Raw genomic sequence first — 21,600 nt, forward strand, 5'->3', positions numbered from 1 at the left:
CATAAATTGCATTAAATTGTTATTAATATTACTATTATTATGATAATAATAATAATTATTATTATTAGTAGCAGTAGGACTGGTTCAAACCTTTAATTTAAGACTCTGGAAATCAGGTGAGGGAGACCCTCATTTCAATGATGCCGAGAATGAACAAAGACATTAAAACAATTAATAGGCAAACAAAGAACAATCATGCATATCAATTAAAACAAAAATGAAATCATACAAAACAACAACAGCAATAAATGTGCTCTAAAAGTAGAAATACAGGGTGATAAACATGCTAAGGTGTAGATGTATACTTAAAATTTTTTACACTCAATTAAAACAAGATCTGAAATAAGGCACTTAAACTGCCATGAGGGCGACAGACTGTCTAAGTTTAAGGTCTTTTGTAGATTATTCCAAGTATAAGGAGCACTGTAAAAGAATGACATTCTTCCTGGTTCAGTTCTGATTAAAGGAGTGTGAAGCAACAACTTGTTCTGTGAACGAGTACCATAATTATGTGAGGACAGAGTTAAGATTAATGAAATATAGGGTGGAAGCATCTGTATCAAAGCTTTATAAATGAACAAATACCAATGCTGCTCTCGCTGCACAGCCAAATGTGGCCAGCCAACCTTTCGGTAAAGGTGTGATGGGTGCTGTAAGGATCACCTGTAATGAACCACACCTACTACTCCTTCCTAATTAACAGCGTCTTATCTTGTTGCTGTTGCCATGTCAAACTACAAACATTATTATTCATCAATAAACAAGTTTCAACCATAGCTTTTATGTCAGGATCAGCTGCAGACTGACTCAGTAGAGATGGCTGCCAACTTATTTATGTGAATTGGTGTATTGTGCTCTTGCTACCACTAGATGGCACAAAAGTGTCTACGAACGAGGACAACAGGTCTAAGTATAGTAGAATAAAGTATAAGGTCAAGTAGACCCAAAATGTGATGTCGTTATGTGACGACACAGGGTCTCAGGAGGATAGTGAAGAACAAGAGTTATAGAAGGACATAAAAGACCATTTCGAGAACATTCCACATCTGGAAAGCTTTTTTGGAACGTGTATTCTCAGGATTGATTTAATGTCTGTCTTTAGTTGATGCTACATTCTCGTAGCTCACTGAGTCAGTGATCAGCTGAGACAACACAGAGCGGTGGCTTCCACTCAGCTGCAGGCGTCGAAAGGCCAGCCCAGCTCCTTCAGAAAACTACGCCTCCCATGATGCATCGTGATGTGCTTCTCAAGTTGAAGATGTGAGTGAGCCGAACGCCAGCCAATCAGGGCCTGAGTTGTCTGAGGAACCGGAGGAGAGGGGCCGACCTGGGAGGGATACAGATGTGGTGTGAAAGATTGAGATGGATGGATGGATGGATGGATGGATGGATGGATGGAAGGATGGATGTACAACAGACAGACAGATGGATATCATACATGGATGGATTTATCAGGAGTGGTCGCAGGTCCAGATGCCAGGTGATGAGGAGGCTTGACTCGGACCTCCTCCTTCAGCTTCACACTCTCCCCCTCGTACTGCAATACATAGAACATACACCTTGAGTACTGTCCACTAATGTGTGAATGCAAAGACTTGAAACAATATCTGTGTCAGTATGTGCAATTTGGTGTCTTGCCTGTAATACACTTGCTGTGGCACTTTTTCAACAGTAGAGGGCAGTGTGTGACTGGTTACAGAGTGGTAAACTCTGTGTGTGTGTGTGTGTGTGTGTGTGTGTGTGTGTGTGTGTGTGTGTGAATGAATGAATGAATGAATGAATGAATGAGTTTTATTTTCGTGTCATGTCCAAAGACCCATCCCTTACAGGATTATAAGACACCAGAAAAAGAAAGTCATCAGTTTACAAAATCACATCCACTTAATTTGGGGGCTACACAATTTACACCAGAAAAACGAAACAAAAACAAACAAAATAATAGTTCTTTCTCCACAACAAAACCAAAATAGATATTTTTACATATATGTTACTTTTCTTCGTTTATCCCAAGCTTTCTCTAAATAGTCAGCAAGTGCGAATACTTTGTAATCAAAAATCCATTTGAGCCTCTCAGCATCATTCAACCACATCAAATCTAAATTCTTACACCTGTTAAATAATTTCTGACGCAACTCATGGTACAGAGAACAATAAAAAACAAAATGGAACTCATTTTCAGTATCATTAATATCACAATATGAACAAAACCTCTCTTCTTCTGAGACCCCCCGATAACTTCCTGTCTCAAGATGCAGAGGCAGGATTCCAGAACGGAGCTGGGCACATAGTGATCATCTTTTAGATAAAGGGGCACGAACATACTTTTCACTGCCATAACAGCTTTTTATTATGCTATATGTTCTTAATTTTGGTTTATACAGTGTGTCCTGTGACCATTTAATCTGGCATTCTTTAAACAAGGCTTCTTTAGCCAAAGAGACGTCCACAGTGATCACATTCTGAAATACATCCAATGCACCAATCCTCATAAGTATATCTTCTACTTCACTTGCCCATGCACCTTTTATCATGACATCCCATTTGAATATTTTCTTGGCAACTCTACTCTCTGGCATCTTCACTATTCTGTTCCATAAAGCTAACATGCCACCTTTCCAACGCACCTCACACGGCTCCCATCCCATATCTCACGTTATAGCAAGTATTGGTGCAAATTTGTGGACCCCCAAAAAATGTCGTATTGCCCTATTCTGTACCTTTTGTCCATTCATGTTTTCCTTTGAGCCCCATACTCCTGCCATATAATCAATAACAGTGTGTGTGTGTGTGTGTGTGTGTGTGTGTACCTCCTTGTACACCTCGGTCAGGAAGCCCCACTTGTTGGGCCAGACCTCAGCCGAATCCTTCTCAACTTTTACATGTGCTTTCCTACACACACACACACACACACACACACACACACATACATACACAATAAGTTTAAAGCAACATTATGCAACCTTTTTTTTTTAACCTTAAAATAACAGCTTTATTATCATTGAGTTCTGTGGTTCCCAAATGGTCGTCACGGTGTCCACATTTCTCCTTAGGGTGCATTCACACCAGATTAGTCTGGGGGACTCGGTTCGATTGGGCGGGGAATGCCGAAAAATTTCATACTTTCATTTGGTTTGGTTCACTTTCACACTGTACTTTTTAAAGTGGACCAAACCACCTGGACAACGTCACGCAGTTACAACAGCTGCTCGTTTGGGGGCGGTATTGACCAAAACGACCACTGACCAGGAAGAAAAAAAGCATGAGGAAGAATAAAACCCCGCTCATCGATTGGCCAGGACCGAAAATGGAAATCCATCCAACTAACCATTGATATATAGTCCTCTGACCATATACCAATAAGCGTCTGCACCTCCTCACTACTCCACGTCTGCCCACGAGACATTTTCCAACTTTTTCTTTTTTTCTACCTCTGCTTCTCCTGGTTGGCGCTGTTGGCTTTGTTTTTTTTCTACCCAAAATGCACTGCGCTCTACGTCACTTCTTCTCTTTGGTTCACTGGATAGTCTGTTTGCATTTCCCACTATAAGCAAACCGCACCAGGGTTCACTTGTAAGTGAACCGAGACCCCCAGTTTTCAAGCGGACCAGAGTTCCCTCGTTTGGTCCACACCAGAGTTCGAATGAGCGTTCACACCACTCCAAACGAACCAAACTATCCGTGGAAGCGGACCAGGGTTTATTTAAAGCGGACCAAATAGCGCCAGTGTGAACGCGTCCTTTGTCATTCGTTCAAGGTCCACACAGTTTAATATACTCAGCATCATACTTGCACTTGGCCATGTCGTCAAGCTAGTTTGCTGCCTCTGTCATGTAGCAGTCCAGTGGTCACTAAAGGTGCTGACACACCAGGCCGACAGTCGGCCGTTGGCCAATGTCGGGCCGTCAGTGAGCATCTGTCACCCTAGTTTTTGCGGTGTGTCCCGCACCGTTGGCACTAGTCGGACCCCTGTCGGCGGCTTTTCAGCCGATTGAGCATGTTGAATCGGCAGCGGAGCTAGTCGGTGAGAGAGATCACTCTGATTGGCTGTTCAGGTTTTATTCCCTCGCCCCTGTAGCGAGTGAATCTGCCTGTAGTGAAACCGGGGCTAACCAGTGCTTCCTCCTCAGGCTCCGCAGCATGACCGGAGGAAAGCACAGCCAGTTGGCCTCAGCTAGCCTCCCAGCTAGCCCCGGTTCTCCGTTTGGATCCAACCGGAGCACCGAGCCCTGGTTTGTTATTCAGGTTAAAGTGGGAAGAAGCAGCAGGTTTGTCGGGCAGCTGAGTGAAGTGGAGCCTGAGGAGAAAACACCAGGACCGTCTGGATGTAATAGTCCGTGGAGGTGCTGCGGTGCTCGGCTGCACAGATAGGAAACCCTTTGGCTGACAGGATGTACCACTTTCTTTGACAAAACTTTTTCTTCTTCTTCTTTTTGGTTTATAACAGCGGTAAGCAACGGCTACTTTGTTTATCTCATGCATTCCTCGGACTTCTGGTTTCCCTTTTTGAGTTATTTCCTCTCAAGCAAGCGCAGAACGTACGTGCTAGTTGGCTGTCGGATGTAGTCTTTGTAGTGTGTTCAAACGCAACTGACACAGGGTGACGTGAGGCGATGTGAGGCGACGTGAGACGACGCAACAGTAGAAAACTGCTCTTCAAAATAACAGCTCTGTGCCGGAAATTCACTGTCTTTCAAAATAAAGTGTGTTTTTTTACAAAGCTGATGACCTCTTCAAGAAGGTCTCGGTTTGGTTGTTATGGTGCACACCTGAGTGATTGCTGTGTTCACACCTGCCCAAATGAACCGCACTTAGGATGCAAATGGTGCGATTGAACCGAACCAAACAGGGCAGGTGTGAAAGCACCCTAAGTGTTATTCAAATCTATGGACATCCTGCTTGACAGAGCACTGACAGGGAAAAGAAATCCATAGAGAGCATAAGCAGCACTCATAGTAATGTATGGTGACAAAATAATAAATGGCTTCTCTTTGCTACAACAAAGTGGCCTTCACATTTACAGAGAGTATGAACACAAAACCTTAATTTCAGGAAGAACTGGGAAACATGGATGAAGCAAGCTGATGTGACCGCTTTAACAGTTTATTGCTACAACCACAACAAAAACATATTTGGAGTTGCTCATCATGAAGAGATAATTTTCCTAAATTAAAGAGAACCTTTTCACATTTTAACAAGATCATTTTTAAAGCTGTAATGACACATATTTCTCTTTAATGCTACATATTAATTATTGACATTTTTAGGCACTTGTTATTTATAGCTTATCATTTCATCTTAAAAATGTCTTATTACAAAAACAGACGTATCTCATTAAAACAAGTTATGCTTATTATTAGAATGACACACAAATCTCATTAAACCCCAAAACCTTTCTCGCTATATAAGTTAGTATGGCAAGCTGTATTTGTTATATAACATATTTCATACCCAGGGAGAGACACAATGAAGACTGAGAGGAAAAAAGAAACAAGAAGAGAGAGTAAAACATGATAACAATATTCTCAGTATTAATAATAATAGTAAAAATGGTAATAGTCTTTCACAACAGCAAACAGGAAGACACAGCTCATGTTTTAAAACAAGACAAAGATTCAGAATTTTAAACATCTAGCCACCAATGCTACATCAATACACTTCACCATTTTCATAAAGAATAATTTGAATAAAAACACAAATGATGCACAGTGCTAAAACAAGTTAGAAGATTTACCAGATTTCATCCTGATGCACAAAGTTGATGGGCTCAGATGTTCGCTGTGAAGCCGCCATCTGTCCTGACCAGTGTGTGTGTGTGTGTGTGTGTGTGTGTGAGTGTGTGTGTGTGAGTGTCAGTATGTGTGGCTTCTTTCTCTCGGCCCAGCTAATGTTTCACCTGTGTGTAAGTCACACTGACAGACCTGTTTACCGTCGCCAGGGAGACGGAGTTCCCTGACACATTTATCTCTTCTCTCTGTCCTGTGTGTGTAGCCGTGGCAACAGTGGGATGAAACCACTGGAGGGTGCGTGGCTGGGAGCTCAAAATGGGAGTTTTGCAGCCACACTGGTTCAGTCCTGACTGAATATCTGGACAAGTCAGTGAAAACTACACTGAAGACAGACTTTATTTTAATGTACACATCCTGTAAAATTCATCTAAATTATGATATTGCTTGAATCACTCTCACCTCACATTCCGTTGCATGTTTTTGTGGGAAATGTGTGATGTAAATAAAGTTGTATGGGTTTTTCAATTTCCTGATTAAAGGAAAATTAGGTCCAGGTTGGAAATATCCAGAAGGACTGGCTGATTTAACAGGTTTTCTATCAGATTACAGAGCGTCTCCTCCTGTAGTGGATCAGTCCTGAGGACAGAATCACTGCTCCCAACAGCAGAGCAACAACTCCACCAATCACGAAGCTCCTCTCGGACTGATTAAAGGAAGAGTCTGCAACAAAATGACAAGAGAAAAATCTGTTATACAGAATACACAATGAACGTACCAATCATATAAAAGACGCTGTATTGTTCCAGAACAAGTTAAAGGGGAACTCTGTCATTTTTCAGTTTGGACCCTATTTTCTCATGTTTTTGTGTCTTACTGACTCATGTGAACAACAATTTTTCAAATTGGTCCAGTAAAAAGAAAGAACGCAGTTAAATCACGTCAAACCTGTTGTTCCCATGAGTCCCTGAGACACAAAAACATGGGAAAATAGGGTCCAGGTTGAGCAGTTCTTTGAGTTTGCTCATCTGACCTAATCAAAAATAAAATCTCAGCTCCATCCTCACCCCAGTCAGAAATCTTGGGCTCCCTGAGGCTGATGTGCTCCACCACACAGCTGACCCTGTCCTGTCGCCCAGGTGTGAACTCCAGGAAAGAGTGGACATGGTAGGTCCAGTCTCCGTTTGTCATCACCTCGGTTGAGGTCACACGTGAAGTCACTTCCTGTCCGTTGTTTTGCCATGTCATCCTGATATGTTTGGGGTAGAAATCATAAGCGCTGCACACCAGCATGGTGTCGTGACTGGAGGTGGTGGTCTCTGTAAGAGTGATGTTGGGTTCAGCTGAAATCAAAATCAAAAATCTTTTTTAATGTATTTTCACTGAGAAATTTAATGCAAAAATTGAAAATCTGTGTAAAAGAAGGTGGATGGATCTGCACTGTGATGGGAACATTTTGTTTTTAACCATGTTTAACCTATAATGTATGGTATTTGGTATTGCTATGATGTATGATGTGTGGTGCTCATTTAAACCCTACTGTGACAGCAGCGAGAGACACCAAGGTTGCAAGCCAGACAGGCTCAGACACCAAGTGTCCTTGTTAGTCTCAAGAGATGTTGTGTTTTAGGAATGTCAAGGCGCCACATATGTTGACTGTTGATGTGCATGTGTTATGGGAACTATAAAGATAGCAGGGTGAGAGGACTTGCTAGGCACTCGTTCACTGACTGACTGTTCATGCGGTTGTATGTGTGAGTGTCTCCATTCATGAATGCTTATTAAAACTCAAGAAAGACAGCTGACGTGTGAAGACTTTTTCTTTAAACTGTTCATTAAATAGTTGTTTTGCCACCACAAAATTGGCGACCACGAAGGGACCTCATCTGTGAGCGGATTCTGGAATTCTGGAATGAAGGTGTGAAGACTGTGTGCACAGCAAGAGCCAAGGCTCTTACCACCTCAAACTCCCCCACAAAGGAAGGTTGAGAGGAGGGCCTGACGTCTGGAAAACCGGGATTCCCTTCACTGTTGGGGTCCAACGAACTTGGTGGCTATCAACACCTCGCTGTCTTTTCTGGTGAGTTTTGAGGACTGCGCAGGAAAAGTCTTTTCCACCTACTGAGATAGGTTGGCAGACGTGCCAGGCACCGTTTCTGGGAAGCGGAGTGCAGGAAAAGTGATGAGCTTGGTTTAGGTCAGGGACCTAAAGTAGTGTAGGTTAGGAACCTAACACGACACCTGATTATTTCAGCCGCTAAAGGTGGAAGAAAAGGTAGTTAGAGAAGTAGAGACACTTGCTATCAAAGTGGAACAGACAGAGTGAGTGAAGCACATCTTTTTCTTTATTTCCTTTTTGCAAGTCGTGCGCGTTTTAGGGTAAAAGGGAAAAAAATTCCTTTAAAGTGATAAGTTTGTGCATTTTTTGAGATTGATTTTTGCTTCCACAAATTTGACTTACTTCTAAAACTACTAAGAAAACTGAGAGTTTGATTACAATGGGATCTGGACAGAGCACAACCTCAAAGGGGAAAATTGAGCCTGATTATGGTGCTCCCAACATGAGGGTTATGGAGATTAATTATGGAAAGGAGAGCGTGGCTCAGTTAGATCTGTGGGTCAATATGTGCTGTTTTCCGAGAACAGCGTGTTAAACAGCTCGAGGCTTTAGAGGTGAGGTTGACAGACTTAGAAAGAAGTGGATTAGAAGGGAAGTTTGGATGTAAGGTCAAGTCCCAGGCAGATTGGTCAGCTTTTAGTAGTTGGATGAGGGAAGCCAAGCATAGGCAGGGCCCCAAAGGTTTCCCGGTGCAGTGTTCGAAGCTGGATTCGGACCTCGACTCGGCTCCACCTGTATGGCCCCCACCATATGTTGAACACCATGAACCGGAGGGAGCAGCTGGCCTCTCTGAATCAGCGCTGCTTACAGAGACATTGTTCTTCGGCTGATGACAAGATTGAAAATGAAGTTTCTGGGACTGGGGAAAAGTGGTGGCGGTTAAGCAGGATGCAGATGAGACTGTCTCTGCTTATCTATACCACCTGAGACAAGCAGTATGGTGGACTGACCGAAATTGAGGAAAGTCAAAAGGAGGACAAAAAGACAATGACCGTTGTTTCAAGTGCGGCAAAACATTGGACACTGGGCAAGAAACTGCTGTAAAGGGGGAAACAACAAGAAAAAAATGGGGCAGATGAGTCAGATTGACTATGTGGTGACGACACTGGCCTGGAAACCAACCAACGCTTCAGACACATGAGAACACTGACACTAAAACAAATACAGAAACACACAACACGCACATCATGACTGATACAGAGTATGAGCTTGTTTCTGACACAATTCTGCACCTTGAATCTGAACAGAGAGAGAGTGAGCATAGCAATATGCTGGCTGATTTTTCAGCGGAGGCATACAAAAAGGAGGCCTCGATACACACTGTCAGTTAAAGGTGTTGAATTCTCTTTCCTGGTGGATTCTGGGGCCACAGAATCAGTCATAAGACGTTGTGATTTTCATCCGAATGCTAAACCTAAACTAAGTGGGAGATATCAGAAAACAGTTGGGGTTGCTGGAGTAGCGATTATTGAAAAATACACTGCTCCGCTGAATTGTTTTGATTCTGAGACAGGGAAGTCTTTCAAACGCTCGTTCTTATATTCTGACAAATTCCCCATCAATCTGATGGGACGAGATCTCATGTGTATGTTGGGGATTGTTTTGATTTGTACACCTGAAGTCATTCAGGTGAGGAGAGTGAATGAAATGAAGGAAAGTTCTGTTTTTTTCCAAAACGCTGAGGGACAGTTTGTGTGCGAGTGGAAGACAAATCTCTCTGTCTCTGTTTTACTGCAGCTCTCAGACACACACACACACACACACGCTGATGTCACATGCCTGCACTGTACAGCACAAACGGTTCCTATTTCACACACTGACCATGATTATGAGGACATCTGGTGTAGTACAGGACAAGACATGGATAGGTTACAGCTAGATTGGTTGTATTGGAATGACGTTAATTGTGCTGTCTCGGTGAAACTTCGTGATCGATTGCATGAGTTGATCTTGTCACAAAACTCTGATCCACACATCTCACTGGTAAATCCCAACCGCGCAGACCTGGGTCTGTGATACTGGTTTACAAGAGGGTTTTCCAGTTATGCCATAGAGTTTTGCAAAAGATGTGTGATCTGTGCTACTATACTTTATAGTATACCTTTTATACTAATACTTTTGATCACTTGCAAATGGATTTTATTGAACTAACAGCTAAGCAAAGGGAAAATAGTTTGTTTTGGTGATTGTGTGCATGTTTTCATAATGGGTTGAAGCTTTTCCCACAGCTAAACAGGATGCAGCAGCGGTTTAGTTTAGGCATAGGCTTTGCTTCCTGCTTCTTAAGAGTGCAGACGCTTTCCTGCTTGCTCCAGCCTGCTTCCTTCTTTACTCTGCTTTTTAATCGTTTTACTCCTTCTACAAATCCTGGAAAATCTCTATATCCATCATTTCATGAATTAGTAAACCAAGACTTTGAAGAACATTTTTATATTTTTAACCGATCTGACGAGCCAGCAGCATGTCCGGGGGAAGAAGCCAAACAAATTCCTTCTGTGAACGCTGTCGGAGATATCAACAAGAAATTAATGAGCTACAAGCATGGATTTTTGCTTTGGAATCTGAAAAAGGACTTCACAAGACGCTCCCAGTGACATCCGGTGGAAAGAAGCCCACAGTTATTTTCAGTAAAAAGGGTGAAAAACCTGCTACTTTCATCTTAAACCTGAGTGATACTGTGTCTTGAGACCAAAATGCCTCATCCCGGAGAGAACTTGGTGCTAAGCCAAAGCAGCACAAAGTGATGAGAGACAATGTTAATACCTACGTAACATCACCCAAAATACAGCTTACAAACAGATTTTTGCCACTGTCAGAGACTGAATTTAATGTTTCTAACGAACAAAGAGAAAATGGATTATCTTCACGAAATTGGAGCCATAAAGTCGGCAAAAGACAGCAGGCAGACAGACAATCTGGACCAAATGTCAAGGTCAGAGATGCGCTGCTGATAGGAGACGGTGCTATCAGTAGCATAAACCACGGAAGAATTCAAACATGCTGCTGTCCCAGTGCCACTGTCTCTGAGATGACAACACTCCTCCCAAAAGTTGTGTCTACACACCGAGGAGTCAAACAGCTGATCGTGCACGTGGGTGCAGTGGACATCAGAAGGGAACAGACTGAAGTCTTGAAAAGGGATTTCACTAAGTTCTTCAAGGAGCTTGATAAAGTGGAGGTCAAGGCATTCATTAGTGGACCTCTTCCAAACATAGACAGGAAGATAAACAAGTTCAGCCGGCTGCTTCAGCTGAACACATGGCTGTCCAAAGAGTGTGCGCACAGAGGATTGCACTACATTGAGAACTTTTATCTGTTCTGGAAACGAGAGGACCTGTTCAAGGGAAAGGGCCCACACCTGTGCAGAGGTGGGAGGAGAGTGCTGACGGAACACCTCCTCCACGCTCTGAGGCATCAGAATGGGCCGGGACAGGGTCCTGAGCAACCAGTGAGAGAAAAGAGGAACGAGAGAAGCATCTCTGTCGCAGAAGCCAGAGACCGAGCCGGTGTTTCAGCACCAGCTGCACCACAACAGCCTCCACCGCCCCCAGCAAAAAATTCAGCTCCAGCACCACAACAGCCTCCACTGCCCCCAGTGAAGGATTCAGGCCCGCCATCGGTTCCACCTCCCCCCGGGCCCTCATCACAGGCCTTGGACTCGTCTGTGACGGCCCCAGCGAAGGTTTCAGGCCTGCCATCGGTTTCACCTCCCCCTGGGCCCTCATCACAGGCCTTGGACTTGTCTGTGACGGCCCCAGCAGAAGTTTCAGACCCGGCAGCACCCCCATCACCTCCTCTACCCACAGACCAGCCCTGTGCCCCCCCTGCCACATCTACCCCCTCTAGAGACTTGTCCCTTTCCCTCTCCTTTTCATCCCCACCTTCCCCCATGGCCTTCCCAACCATCTTGAAAGCCTGATCAAATCAGGGATTAAGATGGTTCCCCTCACCCCTAATATAGCAAGGTCAAGACTTCTATCACCAACTATGCTGAACTCTTCCCCGTATAAAACTGTGCCCCTTAAGTCACACAGGAGCTTCAACTCTCCTGCTTCAGAAACTAAAGCTCCCCCAGCTCCTCCCCCTCGGTTTTCATCTGGTCCATCACCCAAACTTCCCCCTGCTCGTCCTCCCCTGCCTGCCCCCAGAGCTGGTATCCCTAAGAGCTAGGATGCACAGGGCCTCTGCTGTCCCAGGACTTACAGCCATGATAAAGGTAATATCAAGCTGGGGCCCTGTGAGACAATATTCTCCCCTAGTGCTATATCTACAGCCACACCACATAGACCAGATTACAGAAGGACAGTTAGACTGTCCAATCAGAGAAATTTAATCCATATCCCTTGTAAGAAGATAATGTCCAGTCCTACTGAAAATAATCTGAAACTAGCTGTGCTTAATGTCAGATCCTTGTCTAACAAATCATTTTTAATTAATTATTTGATCTCTTCGTATAATCTTGATTTTATGTTTTTAACTGAAACATGGCTTGACAAAAACACAGGTAATGCTGTTCTAACGGAATCAGCTCCACCCAACTACAAATTTGAATCTGAAACACAAGAAAACAAAAAGGGTGGAGGTGTCTGTGCAATATTTAGAGATCATATGGTTATGCACAGGTTGTCATTTGGGGTGTTTTCATCATTTGAGTATGTATCCTTTAAAATGGAGCTAAAACAATCTCCATCCATACTCTATGTAGTTATATACAAGCCTCCCCAGCACCGTCAAAGTTTTATTGATGATTTTACCAGGATGCTTTCAATTGTATGCACAGACTTTGATGGTTTGGTCATTACAGGTGATTTTAATGTACATGTGGATAATGTCTGTGACAGAAATGCTAAAGAGCTCAGTGCTGTCCTTGAAACCTGTGGCCTGACTCAGCATGTGTGTGAGCCCACCCACAGCAGAGCGCAGCACACTCTGGACCTGCTCATTACAAAGGGGGTTAATATTTCAAATGTCAATGTGGTTGATGTTGCTCTGTCTGATCATTTCTGTGTCTTCTCTGACCTGTCTGTTTCTCCCAAACCACCGGCTGGTCCTGCAGTTGTTCGGAGGAGACACATAAATAACAGCACAGGTGCTCTGTTCATGGAAATGATAAACTTTAAAAATGCCTCATGTTCTAATGTTGATGATTTGTTGAACTCTGTTACTTCGAGTGTTTTGAATGTTCTGGACACCATTGCCCCTGTGAAGGTTAAAATGGTTAAAAACAAGCAGAAGGCGCCATGGAGGAATGACGACTCGGTCAGGGCACAGAAAAGGGAGTGCCGGAGGGCCGAGCGGAATGGCGCAAGTCAAAGCTTCATGTTCATTATGAAATTTATAAAGAAAAGTTGTACGTGTTCAACCAGATCTTATGTAGAACAAGGGAGAGGTACTTTTCTGAAATTATTGGAAACTGCAGTAACAACTCGCGTGTCTTATTTGCAACAGTGAACAGATTAACAAACCCTCCAGCTCAACTGCCGTTGGAACTGATCTCCACATCTAAGTGTAATGAGTTTGCAGTATTCTTTTGCGACAAGGTTCAGACCATTAAAAATGCCATCAATTCCACAACACCAATAACAACCCTGCAGCCACCTAGACACTTAGAGCTGACTCATTTTGCACCTGTAACTGACAAAACTGTCCAAGAGATCATCAAAAGTCTGAGTTCATCTACATGCTGCCTCGATGTGTTACCCACTAGGTTTCTAAAGTCTGTGCTGAGCAGTTTGTTACCACCACTTGCTCACATAGTTAACATGTCACTACAATCTGGAACATTCCCAAAGGCCTTGGAAACTGCGGTCATAAAGCCTCTCCTAAAGAAGAGCAGTCTTGATGTCACAGTACTGAGCAACTACCGGCCCATTTCAAATCTGCCGTTTTCAGGCAAAGTCCTTGAGAAAGTTGTTTACCAACAGCTTACTGACTTTCTCCTAATGAACAACTCTTTTGATGTTTTCCAGTCAGGTTTTAGACCCCATCACAGCACTGAGACCGCTCTTATTAAGGTGACAAATGACATCCGCCTGAACATTGACGCAGGCAAAGTCTCAGTTTTAGTCCTGCTAGATCTGAGTGCTGCTTTTGACACTGTCGATCATGAGATCCTTTCACAGAGACTAGAGGACTGGGTGGGCATCTCTGGCACTGCCCTAAACTGGTTGAAGTCCTATCTAGAAAACAGGAAGTACTTTGTTGAAATTGGTAACTGTGTCTCAGACCACATGGCCTTGACCTGTGGGGTGCCCCAAGGGTCAATCCTGGGACCCCTTCTGTTCAATCTCTACATGCTGCCTTTAGGCCAGTTAATACAAAGTAATAATGTGTCCTACCACAATTATGCAGACGACACTCAGATCTATGTCTCACTGACAGCAGGTGAATATGGACCAGTGGATTCACTCTGTCACTGCATCCAACAGGTCAGTGTGTGGATGCAAAACAACTTTCTCCAGCTAAATTCAGACAAGACTGAAGTCATCATATTTGGTCCACAGAAACAAAGAGAAAGTGTCAGCAGTCACCTCCAGTCTCTCTCTCTAAAACCTACAAATCAGGTTAGAAATCTCGGGGTAATAATGGACTCAGACTTGAACTTTAACAGCCACATCAAATCAATAACATCAGCAGCTTTTTACCATCTAAAAAACATTGCCAAAATCAAAATCAAAGGTATAGTGTCTAAACCTGACTTGGAGAGACTTATCCATGCATTTGTCTCTAGTAGGTTAGACTACTCTAATGGCCTGCTCACTGGCCTCTCCAAACGGGCCGTAAGACAGCTGCAGTACATCCAGAATGCTGCTGCTTGGGTCCTGACCAGAACCAGGAAGTACGAGCACATTAGTCCTGTGCTCAGGTCTCTACACTGGCTTCCTGTGGCTCAGAGAATAGACTTTAAAGCAGCTCTGCTTGTGTACAAGTCTCTCCACGGCCTAGCACCAAAGTACATCTCGGACATGTTAGTGCCATATGAACCATCTCGGACTCTGAGGACCTCAGGGACCGGCCTGCTGCTGGTGCCCAGAGTCAGGACTAAACATGGGGAATCAGGATTCCAGTTTTATGCAGCTAAAATCTGGAACAGTCTTTCTGAAGATGTGAGACAGGCCTCTACTCTGACAATGTTCAAATCTAGGCTCAAAACAGCTCTATTTCACTGTGCATATGACTGAAAGGATCTTATCTGCACTCTTCTCTTTTAAAGTTCATTTTCTAATGATTATTTATGTTTTCATTTTGTATTGTGATTTTAATGCATTTTCTTGTTCTGTAAAGCACTTTGAATTACTTTGTGTACGAATTGTGCTCTACAAATAAACTTGCCTTGCCTTGCCTTGCCTTTAGTTTAGTTTATTTAGTTTATCAAGGCACAGTGTGCAATAGCATTAATCATTTACAAGAAATGGCGAAGGCTCTGATGACTCTGATAATTCCCAGGTGGGAAATTCCACTTGGTGAGTTGGTGAGTATTGATCTGAGACACCATTGTGCATATCACCCAGCCTCTGGAGGGACATGTGAGAGAGAAAATGCAGCTTTTAAAAACAAACTTGTGAAAGTGTGTGAGGAGACTAAGATGGAAAAAAGCTCTTCCTATTGTATTGATGCACATGAGGGCTAGATGGAGGAGCAGAAATGGATTCAGTCCATTTGAGATCTTATTTGGCAGACCTCTCAATACTGGGATTGGGCCCGTTAAAAGGCAGTTGCCAGACACTGGTTACTGCGAGGATGGAATGTTACGATATTGTGCAACCTTGTCCTCTGTTTTGTCTGAAATCCACCAACAGGTGAAAGCTGCCCTGCCCAAACCAGCGGAAGGGAAGCTGCATGATCTCAATGCAGGCGACTACGTTGTAGTGAAAGATCTGAGACCAAAGAACTGGAAAGCTTGCAGGTGGAATGGTCTGGGTTTGTCACATTGTGGGTACTGATTGCTGTACATACATACCTGACATCACTGATAACATGACACATGTGGTTGCTCATCTTAATGATCTGCTACATCTGAAGAAGAGCCATGACACTGAGTTCGGAGCAGGTATGGCCCTGTTGTCCTGGTTTTCTTGGAGTGGATGGAAAGCGTCATTAATGCATCTGTTTGCACCTGTTGCAGTGGTTCTGCTGGTGCTATGCATTGTTATGTGTTGTGTCGTTCCCTGTGTGAGATCTTTGATTACATCAATGGTATCATCTGCTGTAGGGCGCTACGTGCAGATGGCTCTGTGGACTCCTCCTTACAATTCACAGGAGTCACTCATTTAAAGCCCCTACAAGGAACTTTCATTTTGAGTTGATTTTGGTGACCCTGTGGACAAAAGCGGTGGTGTTTTGGCGGAATGAAGCCTACATTTCCCATGAGCTCTAGCACGTATTGTCGTAAAGACGCTTACCTGGCTCGTGCATGTGTTTGTTTTGGGGATGAATGAAACAACAAGACGGGAAAACTTTGCCCCCGCTCCTATTGGGGATCCCAGCTCACCTCTGCCGTGCCCCAGCTCCACCTCTCCGGCGTAAGCGCCACCGCCGCCAGGGTAAACGCAGCGGTCAGCTGGTAAGGCTGAAGGCCTGTTTGGCGAGCACTTCCACGGCTTCTTGGACTGAGTATGGAGCGGTGCCTCGCCTCTTTATTTCTCGGCACTCGCTGGACCCTGTCGACGCCTGGCTGGTACCTGTCGTCGGCCCGGATGAGGTGTTCCAGCCCTGCGGCCCCTGCTCTCCTCATCCCTGCTGGCGCGGGGTGAATCTGCACAACCTGCGGCCTCTGTGTGTGGCTCCCCGGACAGCTAACGCCGTGGACCCGCCGGCTCCTGCCAGGATTGGGCTGGTAAATGCTAGATCGCTAGCGAACAAAACGTTTATCCTGAAGGATTTCCTGACTTCCCGAGGATTGGATTTTCTCTCTGTGACTGAGACGTGGCTGACTGTTGGTGAGTCCAGTGCTTTCACAGAACTTTTACCCGATGATTGCTGCTATTTTAACTCCCTGCGGACGTCTGGTCGAGGAGGAGGAATAGTGACTATTTATAACAGTCACTATAAATGTAAGCAGCTAGGTAAGATGACGTGTGCCGTCTGAGTGCCGTAAATCGTTTCGTCCTGGAAGCGACCTGGGGCGGACCCGGAGACAGTTTCCTAACGGTATGGATATACACTATATAGAAATAGCTTATCTTCACACCGATGGTCTCATTTGCTGTTGTAGGTCACGCACAGACATCAGCAGAAACAAGAGACTTTTGCATATCCAGTTAAAAGTTCCTTGTAGCGGCTTTAAGTTTTTCTTCTGATTCACATTTATGTGTTTTAGTTTAGAAATGTTTTGATCATTAAAGTTGATTCATTAGTAGTTTGATTAGCAATCACGTTTTTCTTTTGATTTTCACTTTCATTTTTTTATTTTCATTTTTATTTCTCATTTTATTCATCTTCATTTACTTTTATATAAACTTTCGCATGACAGTCAGTGTTCCCTTTATTGATTGTGTATTCTCATTAAAGATAACATTTTTCATTTATGCTTATCTTGCTTTAGCTTAGAGTTTAGTTGAAGGGATTTTTTTTGTCCTCATCATATAGAGGTTTTTTTCCCTTATTAGGTAGTGTAGTTAGACGGACAAGTCTTTTATCCTCTCCTTCGCTATATAGGGAGGGGATGTTTGGCTTGCCTGTGCTTGTGGCCTGTGACTTCTGCCTGGGTTTTTGTCTCCCATGTTGGAGACAGGTGGTACTGGCATTTGGCTGGTACGGGTGGTACTCAGGTATTTAGATAATGGGGAATTTTCCATGCTTATGGTTTAGCATGAGAATGCTAAAAAGGGTGGAATATGATGGGGAAATTCTGTTTTTAACCATGTTTAACCTATAATGTATGGTATTTGGTATTGCTATAATGTATGACGTGTGGTGCTCATTTAAACCCTACTGTGACAGCAGCGAGAGACACCAAGGTTGCAAGCCAGACAGGCTCAGACACCAAGTGTCCTTGTTAGTCTCAAGAGATGTTGTGTTTTAAGAATGTCAAGGCGCCACATATGTTGACTGTTGATGTGCATGGAACTATAAAGATAGCAGGGTGAGAGGACTTGCTAGGCACTCGTTCACTGATGTGTGAGTGTCTCCATTCATGAATGCTTATTAAAACTCAAGAAAGACAGCCGATGTGTGAAGACTTTTTCTTTAAACTGTTCATTAAATAGTTGTTTTGCCACCATAGCACTTTATATCCTGGTGAATAGTGACTGTGTCATAACAGTGAGGTTGCCAGGTTTGGTACCATCATGCTTGTCAAACCTGGTATTTCATCAAGAAATAGCACAGCTACTCTTAAACCACAAAATTATATATTTGCATTTCTGTTTGTGTATGATTTAAAGAGACACACACATCACTCACCCATGTTCTCCTCCGTTGCATTCATTAACAAACCAATATGGTTGACACATATCAGCTGTCTCTCCAATTTCCTCTGCAGAACGTCGTGCTTGTCTTCATTAAACTTCGATGCAGAGATTAATCCAGCTGGAGTAAAGCCTGTCCAGTTCCCGACTGTGCTGTTGTACTGCATCGTAAACTCTTCATTAAAATACCAGTCGACCAGATACTCCACCTGCTCTGGCTCTGCAGAGGACCAGGCACACCAGAAGTCGGCGTACATGAAGTATCCATTTCCATCAGCAGCACAATCTGAAAGGAGAAGGCACAAGACTTACTCTTTTCTTAAACACTAAATAATGACAGTTTTTTGTCACGGGTATGGTAAGAACCCAATTGTAGCCCCACAGGCAGACAAGAAAAGTTTGTAATGTCCTTTAATGTTTTGCTCGTCAAACACAGAATGAGCAGGCAGGTGAAACAACAGCTAGAGTCAGTTTCTTGGCTCGGAGCCTTCCAAGACACAGGTTCAATACTAAGCACTCGGCGTAGCACACCAAAGCATAGAGCAGGTGACTGGTGTCCACTGGATGCACACAAACAGCAAAAAGCTCAAATGTGTGCAACAGTACCGTGACGGAGCAGACAGGAGGTGAAGTCAGACGAGCAGAGGATCCAATACCCAGTGAACACTTAAGAAAAGCCAACACACCTGTGAGGAGCCGACTGTATGTTGGTCAGATCCAGCAAGGAGTAGATGAACCAGTGGTGATGAGTGGATCCCGCAGTGCACAGACAAAAGCAGAATGTGCAGCCACACGGCGAGGTAATCCACAGCACAGGAAATCACAGGCTGCAGAACACGTACATAAACACAACGGAGAGCTGACTGGCAGTTTCTCCACACAGCGATGGGGAAGAGGCAAAGAGAAACCAGGAACACGGAAGCAGAGCTCTTAGTCAGGGACAGAAGGCTAAGTGGTTTACCAGGGAGCAGACGAAGCAGGAGAGTCAGTGAAAGGCAAGGTTGACAACAAGAAAGCAGTCTGGGAACACATGCTGGAAAGTCTTTGTGCACACTGTGACAGTTTTGGTCCATCAGTATTAACGACGGCATGCACAAACTTTGCTTCAGTGGTATTGTAATGGACTGCCATGTTATTTCGTACAGACAGAGGGAATTGCATCAGGCGAAACCTGTCTCCAACTTTTTAAGGGCACCCGATAGTGTGGACTGGTAGCTGGAGAGGTGCCAGTTTGCCTCCTGGGCACTGTGGAGGTGCCCTGGAGCAAAGTACCGAACCCCAAACTGCTTGGGGTGCCTGTATGAGGCAGCCCCCTCACTCTGACATTTCTCCATTTAATGCATGTATAGGTCCTGTTTGCGCATGTTTGTGTATTACGGGCCTGTGTGTGTATGACAACAGAGTGAAAAAAAAAGAATTTCCCCTCAGGGGGATTAATAAAGTATATCTTCTTATTCTTCTTCTATTGCTTTAAGACAGACTTTAAAAAAATGTAAACATGTGCTTTAAATAGGGCTGCCCCCTAACAGTCGACCAAATGTTAGTTGACCAGAAAGGTCATTAGTCGGCAAGACTTCATTGGTCATTGGTTCATTTAATTTAATTTGAAAGGACAGACACAGGAAGAGGCCACGCTCAGCAGTCAGACAGGACTCACATTACAAACCAATCACAGCCGACAGATATCTTTCCCTTCTTCTGTAAATATTCAGTCTGATAAATACGGAAAAGTTGATCATGTTAGTGCATGGCTACTCAGAGCTTTACATCTGTCCCACAGACAATAGGCCTACACACTTATAAACAGCACCTGGAAGAAGATCAGCTCTGCACTCAGGATTTCAGGTAAACAGGCTATATGATGCTTGTTAAGGTTGCTTAGCAACCTCAGAAGCAACCTGTCACCACGCTCTTGAAAGCTGGCACAAAAAACCTGACCTCGTGTTTTCCAGGCGGTTTAAGATGCGACATGTGTACGACCTCTAATTTCCAGGGCTGGTACCTGCGGTTATTCCACAGGCTAGTTAATAACATGTCGGGCAGGAACTCCAAAGTGTGGGATCATTTTGAGAAGGTGAAGGACGAACCCAAGGTGATATGTAAACTCATCTTCATTGGTCGACTACAAACATGACGTATCATCTGGAACATGGAAGTAGCTACATGCCCATTAGCCCACAGCGTCATTAACAGGCGGCTCGCTCAGTGTGTGACGTGCACTTGTAGATAAAATATAGGCCTATATTAATGAAGGTTCATTAGTACGGTTTTGTATTTCTCTGTAATGTAGCACAGTGTTAACAATGTTACTGATACTATTCTTTCTCACACTTTCAGCTCAAACCATTGTGTTGCCCCGCCCAAAATATATCATTTAATAATTACCTTAATATCATAAACATGTGGGCGAGTAGTCGACAAATGGCCCTAAATGACGACTATTGGTCGACTCAAAAAATTCTTAGTTGGGGGCAGCCCTAGCTTAAAACAATCAGTGTAATGACAACTCACAGTGATTTACCCAACTAAAGACACATTTGATTGTTGTGTCTCTGTGACCACAAGCACCACACCAGCAGAGCAAAAAGCTGCTATGAAGTTCAAGTTCCTCATTCACATCACTGAAATGCACACAAAAATAAAAAAGGGGAAATTAAATGCCTCAAATGTGCGAGGACATTGACAATGTCTGCTGTTCTACTAGAGTTAATAAATGACTTTTGTGACTTTATGACCGTAATGCTGCAGCAGGGATGAAGGGATAAACAGGACCAAAATGGTGACAAGCCACAACACAACCACTGCACCACAGATTAATTCATATTTTATTCATAATTAGAGGAACACAAGTATTAGCAGCAAAATGCACTCAATGTGTAAGAACTCAGTGCTGGCTGAAGTGGAGCTTATTCAAACTACTTTACAGACTCTTGGTAGTTAAACCTATAATAATGCATCAAGGACATTAAGGACAAGTACCTCAAAATTATACCAGTATAGTATGATGCACTTATTTATATTTCCAACATTGTAGACTGCCTCAAACATTTTGTACAGCTTTTATCTAAAACCATTTGACTTTCAGGGATACCAATGTCAATATTTTAACCCCAACATGCTGTGTGGCCCTAAAACATCAAATAATGAACAACAGTAGAATTACTCACCAAACACAGACCGAGAGAAAAGATACAGAAACAGCAGGAACGTGAAACATTTCATGTTGAAGACAGTTAGACCAGAGTGTTGTGGATTCTCGACCAGCGCTGTGCAGTTCATGAGTGATTCTTTCCTTTTGACCAGTTACTGAAACTACTGAACATGATCCATTAGTACTGTGCAGTCCAAC

The 21,600-nt window shown here is 43.6% G+C and overlaps 2 protein-coding genes across 4 annotated transcripts; both read right to left on the bottom strand.

Moving 5' to 3' along the window:
- Positions 1-77: 77 nt before the first annotated feature.
- On the bottom strand, positions 78-5,819 carry LOC117256773 (ciliary microtubule inner protein 1-like). Its single transcript, XM_033626416.2, has 4 exons — positions 5,732-5,819; positions 2,808-2,889; positions 1,439-1,537; positions 78-1,327 (listed from the first exon to the last, which is right to left on the bottom strand). The coding sequence occupies exons 1-4, from the start codon at positions 5,788-5,790 to the stop codon at positions 1,172-1,174; spliced, it is 396 nt and encodes a 131-aa protein (XP_033482307.1). The 5' UTR covers positions 5,791-5,819; the 3' UTR covers positions 78-1,171.
- LOC117256768 (boLa class II histocompatibility antigen, DQB*0101 beta chain-like) lies at positions 5,082-21,537 on the bottom strand. 3 transcript variants are annotated; one of them, XM_033626411.2, is made up of 4 exons: positions 21,419-21,537; positions 18,247-18,537; positions 6,791-7,042; positions 5,082-6,446 (listed from the first exon to the last, which is right to left on the bottom strand). In XM_033626411.2, exons 1-4 carry the CDS (start codon positions 21,528-21,530, stop codon positions 6,325-6,327), a joined length of 777 nt encoding a protein of 258 aa, XP_033482302.2. In that variant the 5' UTR covers positions 21,531-21,537; the 3' UTR covers positions 5,082-6,324. The 3 variants fall into 3 exon arrangements, with proteins under 3 accessions (XP_033482302.2, XP_033482301.2, XP_078027409.1); XM_033626410.2 differs by having other exon boundaries at positions 6,791-7,066; XM_078171283.1 differs by lacking the exon at positions 21,419-21,537 and adding an exon at positions 18,938-19,053 and having other exon boundaries at positions 6,791-7,066.
- Between the last annotated feature and the right edge of the window lie 63 nt (positions 21,538-21,600).

Source organism: Epinephelus lanceolatus, chromosome 1, assembly GCF_041903045.1.
Source record: "Epinephelus lanceolatus isolate andai-2023 chromosome 1, ASM4190304v1, whole genome shotgun sequence".
Lineage (NCBI taxonomy): Eukaryota > Metazoa > Chordata > Actinopteri > Perciformes > Serranidae > Epinephelus > Epinephelus lanceolatus.